Consider the following 13393-nt stretch of genomic DNA (forward strand, 5'->3'; position numbering starts at 1 on the left):
TCCTTGCAGACAGTATTTGCCAATTTTCTGTTCGATCATCATACACATATATATCACGATCTAGCATATGTGCCATTGAACTAATATCAGTGTGACCAGCCCATGTTCCTAAATCCATCAATTTCTCTTGAAGTACAAACTCCCTGACACTCTGATATTTCATTGTGTCTATTATATTTTTAAATAAATCACCCTTTTCCAGTAAATGTGCCACATTGGATTTCCTGAGCATGAAATGGTTTCTTTCGCTGCCAGTAACTACATGAGCAATACTTCTGTAAAAGCAGTTGCCATCACCCATAACTCTCTTGATATTTACAGGTTTCCCAATATACAAACTTTCATTTCTATCCTCCATTGATTCATTGGCAGTACCACTGTAACTGAAATTCAATTTATTGCACAAAGACCGCTTGTCTACGTACGTAATCGGCACAAATTTGAAATTTCGATCTCTTCTTTCTGTTGTCTTCTCAACTGAAACAAATTCAACTTCATTCTCATTTCCATAGTCATCACTGTTTACATTTACTCTGTTTTTCTTTGTGTCATGTTGAGTCTTACAGCTATCACTGCTAATTCCTTTAACATGATCACAATGTTTTGAAATGTTGCTATTTTGATCATTTGTATTCCTACATGCAGTATTTAGTGAGTTTGATCTCTTGGAGCCACTAGTTGTCAATGCATTTTTCTTAGAATTGGATTCTAATGCCAGACCAGTTAGTTCAAACTGAGTAGTACGTAAATCACATGCCATTGATTTTGCCAAATTCAAACAGTGTACCTGTATACCTTGCCATGATGAAATGCTAAGCAAGACACTGCATCCATCTTGTACCAAGTATCCATCATGACTTCTGGAATGAGAATCAAATACATAATAACCATTGTCATGTGTAATGATTGCAAATGTACTCTCAGCAAAATTCATAAGACATGCATCATATCTGCATAGTTCTTGTTCTAAGGCTTGGCTCAATGACAAAGCACCAAAATTTGACAAATTGTTTTGATTTCCATCCAACACTCCATATTTTGATTCAGCATAGGTTATTTGAAATTTTTCATCCAGAATATGAAGTTCCTTGGGTAATTCATCTATCATTACAAGCTCTTCATTCAGTGGAGAATCCTTCTTTATGTAATAATACAACTCATTCCCAAGTGTCAGAATCTGATCAAGATCACAAGATCTCATTTCGATTCCATTCTTTGTTTGGGTGTAGAGAACTGCCACAAGGGAATTACATGCACATTGTTTGCCAGCACTGTAACCAAATCGTTGATCACCTTGATTAAAATTTCCTTGTGCGATTGTTTTGGTCATAGGATATGACTGCCTTCTACCACATTCAGAACTTGAGAGTGAAACAGGCTTACAGACATGTTCTTCAGTCTCTAAATCACTTGCAGCTGGTTCATCATCTAATACATGTACTATTGATTCCTGTACATCATATGAATTGTGGTGGTCAGTACTTTTCGCAGAATCATCATTCATTACTATGCAGTCAGATGGATTAGTAGTTTTTTCACTTTCAGGCAAGAATATTGATTCATTACAAACTTCAGCACACTGTGTAGCTGAAACAGGTCTCTGACATGGAGAGTGAACACTTACATCTGTACAACAATTCACAGGGAACAATTCCTTCACTGATAATTGTCTGTCACTTTCAACATCTTTTCTTCCACTGTAACATGGGTTTAGTTCATGCACATTGTGCATTCTGTCACATTTCACTTTGGAGATATCATTCGAGCTTGTGTTGTCTCTACTTGTGGAATTACTGTCCTCATGGTCAGATGTTTCATTCTTACACAACTTTTCATTCTTTGCTACATGTTCTCCTTCAGGAATGTCAGGTTTGACCTTTCCATTATTACGCACCTGTGAGTCAGCATTTTTTTCCGGTAGCACACTTTGTCTGTTGATCTTCGTGAAACGACCTTTCTTTCTTGGTTGCCGTGCATTTCCACCTCCATAGAGCCTGTTCACATTCCAAACTTCTTTTTCAATGTCTGTGGAAGGGACAGAGGCACATGTAGTCTGATCACATTTCGGTACACAACATTCATTACTCATATTCGGAGTGCTTTTAGCCACATCAGCCCAACTTCTCTGTGTTTTTGCATAGATTTGCTCAGTGTATTTTGCCATCACACGAGGTGACTGAACACACTTTGAATATACATTCAATACAGATTCAGTATATACCTGCAGACTATCATTTCGTTCTGTGTCCAAGTTTGCATTCACTTTTTGCTTCACGAGTTTACCAGGTTCTTTTTGCTTCGTTTCTGCTTTTGATTTCTTGCCCTTGCTGGTCTTGGCTCTTTTCTGTTTTTCAAGATAGTAGGCTTTCATTGCTTTGCCAATGTAGGTCACACCAGGTTGGAGAGGCACACCATTTACTGATCTCACTGAGCTCTTGTTAAAGGTCTTGGTCTTGGGATTGTCAGTCATTGTTTGGGATGTAGTCACTTTTGTCTTCCTTGATTTCACAGTTATCCAACCATCATCAACTGCAGTTTCTAATGGCTGAAATTGGCTCTTGGTCAGATTTGTCATGAAAGTCGAATCTGATTCATCTCTCTCACAATCTGCTCTTTTCTGCACACTCACATTTGTCATTTCTAGAATTCCATTGTCCTTTCTTTTCACATACCGGTACCTCTTTTTCAGTCTCTTGCTTGGTTTCCTTCTCTGGTTGCTCTTGCATGATGAATGTGAAACATCAGCACCAGAATCTTCATCACCAATGTCTTTGAGAAGCTCGTATCTGTTGAAATGACAGGGAATGCCAATTTTGTCAAAGATGCGATGGGCAATATTATTGCTTCCACATGCTGAACATATCCAAATCAACCTTGCATCACACAGTCTAGCCTCAGAAATAGTTCCTGTACACTTCACATGAAACTGCTTGCCACAATCCTCACATGGTACTCTGCTTTCATTTTCATTGATCACATTACAACATGCATCACATTCACTGACCTCTACATTTCTCAAGTCGCAACTATGGAGGATATCTAGGATATCACCAATAACATTCTTGAATTCACTTGCTTCCATTGTCAAACTACAGGGCTTTGAAAGTAGGTACCTATTACCAAATAAATGTACTGTTCAATCAATATATTCCTTGAATCACTATACTTATATGAATCAGGTCTACCCCTGGTACTCTGTATTGCAATTGACAACAAAATTGTAGAATTGTATTGCCTTGAAAGCTAATATATGATACGTGAACTGTATTACACTGTACAATGTACTTGCAATGAGGCTGTGACACCAGTCCTTATAATGTTTCTACCAACAGGTGGCGCTTCTTATCTACCGAGAAAAATTATTTGTACAAGGTGTGTTGTTTAATTAGTTACTACCAATAGGTGTCGCTTTTTGTCTGCCAAGAAAAATTATTTTGTGCAATGTGTGTATTCTTAATTGTTTCTACCAACAGGTGGCGCTCTTTGTCTATTACCTGCTAGTAATGGCTACTGCGGCAATTTCAGGAATGCGATTATAGCACTCTCACCTTTGCTTATCTTTGTGTACACCTGTCTTGCCACCAGAAGACTTGTATTGTCTACCGCAATAACGTTTACCAGATATAATGCTTTTGTCTTAAGATGGCGCTCTTCAATTCTCTTTTACCGTAAATTCCCCACTCAAGACACCGTTTCTCAAGTGATGCAAGACTATATTTCTATTTTTAAATTTTCAGCAAACTTCTCGCCTCCTGTAAGAGAATTCTCTTTCAATTATGATTCTCTTCAATTCTGATTGCTTTATAGTTTTCACCTCCTTTACGGAATGCACTCTTTATTCAACACTCCTTAAAACTCTTTTGTTAGATTTCGACTCTTTTTCTCCTCAATTCTGACTCTTCCTCTCTTATTACTCTTTCTCTCTTTGATTCTAACTCTTTCTGTCTTTGATTCCGACTCTTTCTGCCTCTGATTCTGAGACTCTCTCTCTCTCTCTGATTCTCTTTGAAATTATTTCAAGTTCTTTCAAGATAGAGTAGGATCAAAGATTCAGGTTTGCTGAAGATTCAAATTCAGTTACAGCAGATAGAGTTTTATCTTTGTAATCACAGTCTTCTATTTGTGCAACTTTAAATATCCCAGGTTGGTTCCCTTTTTTTTTACAAATTTGACTATTTCTAAAGCATGTAATAGCAATTTTATAAGATTGTATTTACTCTAATCAAGCCCGTTTTTTCTCTATCACAATTTATATCCCAAGACAAATTCTCAAATGACAATGTTTTTTAGTACTCGTACTTTCAGATCTCTGTTTATCCCTAATATCACTCTTTCCTCTTTTTAGTGTAATATCACTCTTTGTATTTAATCTCCAATACTACTCTTAACACTTATTCTGCAATTCCACCCCTTCTACTTATTCAGTTAAATCACTGGTTGCACTTTTTGTGTACTATCACTCTTTGCATTTATTTATCATTATGACTCTCTGCACTTCTGTTCCAGTTTATATACAGGGGTTTCACTCGTTTCTTGTTTTCTTGATTGTATGTATACTTTCCAATTTTCTTGTTATATACAGGGGTTTCACCTGTTCTCCGGTTTTCTTGTTATACACAGGGGTTTCACCTGTTCTCTGGTTTTCTTGTTTTTTCAGGGGTTTCACCTGTTCTCCTGTTTTCTCGTTTATATACTTTCCAATTTTCTTGTTATATACAGGGGTTTCACCTGTTCTCTGGTTTTCTTGTTATATATACTTTCCAATTTTCTTGTTATATACTTTCCAATTTTCTTGTTATATACAGGGGTTTCACCTGTTCTCCGGTTTTCTTGTTAGGGGATACAGGGGTCTCACCTGTTCTCCGGTTTTCTTGTTATATACAGGGGTTTCACCTGTTCTCCGGTTTTCTTGTTATATACAGGGGTCTCACCTGTTCTCCGGTTTTCTTGTTATATACAGGGGTCTCACCTGTTCTCCGGTTTTCTTGTTATATACAGGGGTCTCACCTGTTCTCCGGTTTTCTTGTTATATACAGGGGTCTCACCTGTTCTCCGGTTTTCTTGTTATATACAGGGGTTTCACCTGTTCTCCGGTTTTCTCGTTTTTTTCAGGGGTTTCACCTGTTCACCTGTTTTCTCGTTTGTCAGGGGTTTCACCTGTTCACCTGTTTTCTCGTTTGTCAGGGGTTTCACCTGTTCACCTGTTTTCTCGTTTGTCAGGGATTTCACCTGTTCACCGGTTTTGTTTTACAGGGGTTTCACCTGTATCCTGTTTCGCTTTACAGGGGTTTCACCTGTATCCTGTTTTCTTATCCAGGGGTTTCACAGACCTGTAAAGAAAGAAAACAAAAAGAACATTAGCTTTGTTGAAATTATATTGTGGTTTCTGATCCTGCCTCCCAAAGTCAGGGGAAAATTATGCTGCCCTACGATCTAAAACTCTGAAATTTTCAAGTTTGACTGCACTCTTACTAAGAGGTCACTATGGGTAACGAAATTATGGTGGCAAAATCAAACTGATGATATCTGCTCTTCATTTTTTTTTTTTTTATAATATAACCGGGAGGGGTAGCCATTATATTAGAGCGGAAAAACTAATATCATTTTCTTCATTCACTCAAAGTTAGCTTTCGAAGTTACTTCCTTTTGTGACCTGAGGGAAGCATAATTTTCCAAGACTTTCTTACGCAATAACACTTGCTGTCTTCCAATATAATGTTTTGTCTTCTAGATCTTCTTTGACAATATATTCCTCATCAATATACATGTAGTATTACCAAAAGATGCATAAAGTTTTGACATATATCTGATGCAAAAATAAAAAAATAGATAAATTTGACTTCTGACTGGCAGGACACTAAATGTGGACTTCATCACTCTCATCAATTGTGAACAAAATTGACATAGCAATAAACAAATAATTGGGAACACATGACCTCAACATGACTTTTTTTATGGCAAAGAGAAGCTTTCATTATTTTTGTTGGAAATGCCAGCAAAAATTATTTGTTATATAAAATTGCAAAATCTAACCCCGTAAACACATTTTTGTTTTTCATCCCCCTCACAGTTGTTTAACATATAAACATTCAAATAATATATGAATAGACTGGAATGGTGACATGCTACCTTGATGGAATTTATGAATACTAAGGACAGGCCTTAAACAAAGTGCCAATTTCATGACAAATTCAAAGTACTTTTTTATGCAAAATGATAAAGTAAAAATAAGGTCCTTTTGTCACAATCTTAACAATTCAATCAAAGTTTTTGGTACCAATGGCAAAGGTATTGGTATCAACGACAAAGGTAATTGGTATCAATTTAATGGCAGAGGTTACTGGTATCAATTCAATGGCAAAGGTAATTCGTATCAATGGCAAAGGTAATTGGTCTCAATGGAAAAGGTATTGGTATAATGGCAAAGGCAAGTATATTCCATCTTACAATGCATCTATTGTGAGTGCTACAGTAGTCTTCACGGATCTGAACAATCCAAAGTGACACACAGCAAACTAGGAAGCAGTGTGCGGATACATTTGGATTGTACTACTCATATCAGCAGGAATGTGAACAAACTCTTGGCATATTTCTGAATTGTGCTTACACACACCTTTTTACTAATTAATATGACATAATTTTTAATTAGCCAAATGGTTTTAGAGCTACACAAGTCTCCCACTTCACCCTTTGTCCCACTTAACCCCAGTCTTCCCTATTCCTTTACAGCAATACTAACCCTATAAACAAGGGATTTTGTAATCTCAAGTCAGTACACATTGCCAGTAATTTGAATCAACCATACAACAGTAGTGTAGTTTGGCAGTAGGCTATAAAAAATTGATGAAAACAAGCACAACTGGTGTAGGGCCTACACACAACACAGTGTACATCACTTAACCCTAACTAGGCCGGGCTATTTAGGTAGTTGATAGAGCCGGGGGGGGGCCTCCCAGGCCCCCCCTCCAGATCTCGGCCGTCGACCGCGCGATCGCGACGAAAATTAGCACACACATCGCCTATGATGTAATCCAAAATGCCATGAAGTTAATTTTTCAAAAAATCATCATTTATGCTAAATTATGCTAATTTATGCATGATGATGCATAAAATCAGACTATTTGGTATAAATCACACAAAAAAAGCTCAAAACAGGCACATTTTTTGTGTAAATATTCTTTTTAGTGTCCTTAGCAAATGTAGTTAAAAAAAATTGTGATATCAGAAAAAATTCCTAAGAATTTTATTGTTTTTTTGAATTTCTTATGTATTTCATTGTTTTTTCGACTTTATGTTTTTCATTGTTTTTTTGATGAAATTTGTCCGCGACATCGCTCCGAACAAGAAAATATGTTATTCAGTGATTTTAATCAATAAAACACCAAAATAATCATGCTTTTATGAAATTTGCCAGTAAGCACAGTTTGCATTGAAATTGTACACGAATTAACGTTTTTGAGCAATTTTTGGTCTGACATGCATGTACATATTTATGCGTAACTTCGGAACCGCGCGCCCGGGCGTCGCAAATTTGGTGTCAAAAGATGCGGGAGACTCGAAAGAAAAAAGTCATGAAACGTAGCGGCGATAGCTTTTTGCGATTGCGATACATTGCGCGGAACGTCGAGGGGGGGGCCTCGGAGGCCCCCCCCCCGGCCTAGTTAGGGTTAAGTGATGTCAATGTGTGCTATATTCCATTTGTCATCACCCCACTGCAAAACTTGCACTTGTGTCCTTAGAGTACATTAAAACCCTCGTAAACAACTTGAAGAAGGAAACATTTCCTTTATAAACAAGACAATTGCCAAAATGTCTCTTGTCCGTTTGCACAGAATAGAAAAAATTCTAACTCTCAAAGTTTGGTAACCCATGTCTGTGACCTTTAACCTTGTAATGACCTTCAACTCTCCAAGAGATATCTACCAAATAAGATTCGTTCCAAACAGACATGTCCGTCAAGAGCTGTGAGAAATTACCAAAATGCACCCTAAAAAACATGACTTTGGCCCCTAAAAGATCATTGACCCCTGCCTGTGACCTTCGACCTTGTGGTGACCTTCATCTCCCAAGGAAACATTTACCACCTAAGTTTGGTTGCAAACAGACATGTCCATCAAAAGTCATGAGCCATTATCGAAACACGCCATCAAACACTTGACTTCAGCCCTTAAAGTTCATTGACCCCTGCCTGTGACCTTTGACCTTAAGGTGACCTTGCTGTTTAGTAAAATGTGTAACTTTCCATAACCACTCTACCCTCTAAATTTCATTAAAATTGAACCCCTCAGTACAGATATTCCAGTTTCTGTAGCGTTACAGACAGACGACAGACAAGCCGACAATGGACGGTCGGACGCTGCACACAATCCCTTAGTCCCGCCCCTCACCTCCAATGGGCTCAACAAAAACCTACAATAGGCAATCACGTACAACTCAAATGAAGTCGTTCAGTGCCCTGTTCCATCTCTCATGAACCCAAGGTAAAACTGCACGATTAGTCTATTGAAGATACTGGTATCCTCACAATAGACTACACAAGCCTGATTCTTGTCCAAAAAAAAAACTGCAATAACTTATTCTCCTAAAGTGAATAATTGTACATCCTGCATAACCTTTAGTCACTACCAACAATACGCAAGTATTTACTTTAGTGGGATATACTATAGTGCAATGCCAGTTATCATAAACACCAATGGCAGACATATTCCTTCACAGGAATACTACATATTGCGCAGTGTTACGTCACATATTGCCTGTATTTTAAAGCTACCATGTAGACCTTACTGCAGTTTGGCACTAGGATGATGACTGATGAAATAACATCCAACTGCTGCACACAGATCACAATCTGCACCCCTGTGTGGTTTATTCAGTCTTTTAACACCCCAGTGCAAAACTGCACATGTGTCCTTGGTACATTAGCCTGCTAAAGATGAGTCCCAAGTATACTCAATCTGGCGTCTAAGGAAAAAGCATTTTATATCAATATCAGTTCATTTTCTTAAAAGAAATACTGCTATCTCCACAGTAGACTGCTCAATTCCAACTCCTGCCAAAAAATAACATTTGTACCTAAAGTGTTAAGGGTAATCGGCAATGCACAATAATTTAGCCCGCTAAAGTGAATTACCCAAACACTATACCACTTTGCTCTGTCCACGAAAAAAAACCCCCGAATCCTCCACAGATCCAAATGATGATGAGGAATTCTGAAACAAAAAACAAAAATGCTATTATTCAATAAAATATATATCTTTTCTATTAATATAACATGCAAACATAAGTAACATTTGAATATCATAACAATCATGAATAATTAACATTCCAGTATTCTTGGTTTTGACATAGACTGTCTCTAATGTATCGCATGTTGAATGGCCCAAACTTCTACACTGTTTGCTATTGAAACACATGAAGTAATAGTATTGCAACTCATGCCTTTCTGACTTGACAATATACCACCTAAATTTGGATCCAAACAGACATGCCCGTCAGAAGTTATGAGAAATTATCAAAATGCACCCTAAACAACTTTTTGGCTCCTAAGAGTTCATTGACCCCTGCCTGTGACTTCTGACCTTGTGGTTACCTTCATCTCCCAAGGAAACATTTACTACCTAAGATTGGTTGCAAACAGACATATCCATCAAAAGTTATGAGCCATCATCGAAACACGCCATAAAAAAACTTGACTTCCGCCCTTAAAGTTCACTGACCCCTGCCTGTGACCTTTGATCTTAAGGTGACCATGCTGTTTGGTAAAATGTGTAACTTTGCATAACCACAGTACCCTCCAAATTTGATTAAAATTGAAGCCCTCAGTACAGATATTCCAGTTTTTGTAGCGTTACAGACAGACGACAGACGAGCGGATAAAGGAGGGACAGACACTGCACACAATCCCTTAGTCCCGCCCCTCACCTCCAATGGGCTCGACAAAAACCTACAATAGGCAATCACGTACAACTCAAATGAAGTCATTCAGTGCTCTGTTCCATCTCTCATGAACCCAAGGTAAAACTGCACTATTAGTCTATTGAAGATACTGGTATCCTCACAATAGACCACACAAGCCCGATTCGTGTCCAAAAAAAAAAAAAACTGCAATAACTTACCCTCCTAAAGTGAATAATTGTATAACCTTTAGTCACTACCAACAATACGCAGGTATGGTGGGATATACTAAGTACTATAGTGCAATGCCAGTTATCATAAACACCAATGGCAGACATATTCCCTCACAGGAATACTACATATTGTACAGTGTTACATCACATTATATTGCCTGTATTTTAAAGCTACCATGTAGACCTTACTGCAGTTTGGCACTAGGATGATGACTGATGAAATAACATCCAACTGCTGCACACAGATCGAAATCTGTACCCCTAATATGATGTCACTGTGTGCTTTATTCAGTCTTTTAACACGTGTACCCCAGTCCAAAACTGCACTTGTGTCCTTCATACATTAGCCTCTTGAAGATGAGTCCCAAGTATACACAATCTGGGGTCTAAGGAAAAAGCATTTCACATCAAAATCAGATCATCATCTAAAAAAAAAATACTGCTATCTCCACAGCAGACTACCAAATCCCAACTCTTTCCAAAAAACAACATTTGTACCTGAAGTGTTAAAGATAATTGGCATTGCACAGTAATTTAGCCCGCTAAAGTGAATTACCCAAACACTATACCAGGAAAATGACCTCTTTGCTCCGTCCACAAAAAGAAAAACCAAATCCTCCACAGATCCAAATGATGATTAGGAATTCTGAAACAAAAAACAAAAATGTTATTATGCAATAAAATATATACCTTTTCTAATACTGTATAACATGCAAACATAAGTAATCTTTGAATATCATAACAATCATAAATAATTAACATTCCAGCATATTTGGTTTTGACAGACTGTCTCTAATGTATCGCATGATGAATGGCCCAAACTTCTACAATGTTTGCTACTGAAACACATGAAGTAACAGTATTGCAACTCATGCCTTTCTGACTTGACAATATTCGCATGAAACAATGAAAAATTACCTGAAAATTTGTGCAGTTTTGATAGGATACCTAACAAAAATACTAGTCCAAAACTCTTTGAATAATGTCAAACATTTTGAAGGATATTAGGACAGAAACAGAAAAGAATAAAACCTTGTTTCATGATTATTAATAATATTTAAATACTGTAAAACATGATATATTCGCGGCACGAATTTTTCGCGAATTTGAACCGACAGCCTTTTTCGTGGCATGAAATTTTCGCGAAGTGCCACTGGCGTTCAATGCATGTAGTGTAAACAAGGACTTTCGCGTGCATTTTAATTTCGCGATTCTTGGCGCTCGCGAAATTAAAGTGCACGCAAAAATTTGTTTTACAGTAAGAAAATTCGGGCAAATGATATCTATTTTCGGGCAAGTGTTTTGCAAGTATCAAAATTACCTAGCCTAATCAGGCAATTGCCCCCCCCCCCAAAAAAAAAAAAAAAAAAAAAACAAGAAATTGTGTACCACCCTGAAACTGCCCTAATTATCCATTATCATTAAAGGGGAAGTTCAAGACTGGAACGGAGTTTGCAAATTTCCTAAAGAATCTTAGGTACGGTAATTATCCAAATTCCAATAAAGATACATTTCTGACAATTAAGAACTCGTACCTAAGTACAATGTAGTCTCTTCCCCTGTATGCCCCCTAAAAAAAAGGAAAAATGAAAGGGAGAAATGTTGTTTTTCGTATTTTATTACCACTTTTCAATCATTCTGATTATCTGCGCCACGTCATCCTCTAACCCTAAGGAGTCCATGAAAGAGTCTATGACTGAGCTCATCATATTAGGTTGATCACGTCACGCTTACTCTGTTCTAGGTTTCTGCTTACGTGCCTACCTCTGTCAAGCAGAGCTACCAAGTCTCACGCATGCTGCGCAAGACTCTAGAATTTAGGGGCCATCTCACAATCTCATGCATGACACCCATTTTTCTCACGCAACTTGGACCTATAATAATGAGCATAGCTCAAAAGATTTAAGTGATAGTTGCAATTGAGGGTATATTTCCCTTTTGTCTGTCAAAATAAGAAAAAAAATAATCACTGAAGTGTGCACCTGACCGCACCATTAAGAGCAAAAAATTGAAAAAGCTCCCTACCGTGGGAGGCCACAGGAAGGAAAAACCCTCCCACACCCTCACTCGCGCGCACATTCGCACGCCGAGATACCAAGTCATGAAAATCTCACTCATAAAAATTGTTTGAACTTGGCATCCCTTGTCAAGTGGCAGTGTACAAGATAAATTTCCCTCCACCATAATGGTGTGTGTGCAGTGCATCTATGTACAGAGCATCTATTCACAGGGATGCCAAGTTCAATTTTTAGCTCTTAATACTATAGACCTAGTCTTAATGGCACGATCAGGTGCATAATAAAGTGACTATCTTTTCTTTTACTTATTTTGAAAGACAAAAGGAAAATATAGGCCTAGACCTTATGTCTACCTTCAATTGTCAATTGTAACTATCACTTTAATCCTTTGAACCATGCTCCTTATTATGGGCCCTAATTCCAGACTTTGCCCCATACGTGAGAAAAATGGGTGCCATGCGTGAGATCGTGAGACGACCCCTAAATGCTCGAGTCTCACTCACAATGCGTGAGACTTGGTAGCTCTGTATTCATATCATGCACAGAAATCACTGCTATTACACCACATAAATACGCCCTCTATCGATCTGTTAGCTAAGAAATGGCGTCCGTATTTCGCCCATGAACCTACTGACGTTCTACTTCTACCCCTAAATCACTATCTCTTTGGAATTGAATGGAACTTAGGCTTCCTACAAATCTCACCTTGCCCATAGATTCAGGTAACATGGTCTAACATTAAATTCTACGTAACTACGTTAGAAACCTTGCTTGCGACCAACAGCCTCATACCCACTACAACGTACATTCAGGGAGGTATCTCCCTTGATTTTACTTAGCTGCGGGGGCCTGCATGTGGTGCATACGGTGGGGCCAGGCCAGATACCAAGAATCGAGTAAGGGGGACAGTCTGTGTTTAGACATGCCTGTGCACCTACCTGGTATGGTACTCGAGCTGAAAACTCAGTGTCAAACAAAGGTCGTGTCTTAGGCTAGGAAGAAATTAGACGTAGAGTAGTCGTAGAAAGTTTACAGTTATCATCACACCATAGCTTTACGTACGTCGTGATTGCATACAAAGTACAGTACTCAGCACATCGTACCACTGTAAACACGCGTACTGTACACGTACACGGTATTCTTGCGGTCGGCTACACGTCACTTCCGGTTGACTGGAGTGAAAACAAACAGCTTGCACGCGCTAAGCCTGCATAATGCGCATATCGATATTGCATGCTGTGCATGTGC

General features: G+C 38.2%; 1 protein-coding gene across 1 annotated transcript; it reads right to left on the bottom strand.

Annotated features, from left to right (window-relative positions):
- Nucleotides 1-1571: 1571 nt before the first annotated feature.
- Nucleotides 1572-13254, bottom strand: LOC139732511 (uncharacterized). The gene is made up of 4 exons (XM_071643370.1): nucleotides 13084-13254; nucleotides 10697-10773; nucleotides 1971-9209; nucleotides 1572-1626 (listed from the first exon to the last, which is right to left on the bottom strand). Exons 3-4 carry the CDS (start codon nucleotides 3080-3082, stop codon nucleotides 1572-1574), a joined length of 1167 nt encoding a protein of 388 aa, XP_071499471.1. The 5' UTR covers nucleotides 3083-9209; nucleotides 10697-10773; nucleotides 13084-13254.
- Between the last annotated feature and the right edge of the window lie 139 nt (nucleotides 13255-13393).

This window comes from Diadema antillarum, unplaced genomic scaffold (genome assembly GCF_040938485.1).
Source record: "Diadema antillarum isolate AM-2024a unplaced genomic scaffold, OU_Dant_1.0 seq00000429_RagTag, whole genome shotgun sequence".
Taxonomy (NCBI): domain Eukaryota; kingdom Metazoa; phylum Echinodermata; class Echinoidea; order Diadematoida; family Diadematidae; genus Diadema; species Diadema antillarum.

Excerpts from the sequence above, each read along its gene's own strand:
- LOC139732511 (XM_071643370.1), bottom strand. The coding sequence starts at position 3,082 with ATGGAAGCAAGTGAATTCAAGAATGTTATTGGTGATATCCTAGATATC. Across the intron at positions 1,627-1,970 it reads TATGGAGGTGGAAATGCACG|ATGTAAGTGTTCACTCTCCA; the intron begins GCAACCAAGAAA and ends ATTGTTGTACAG.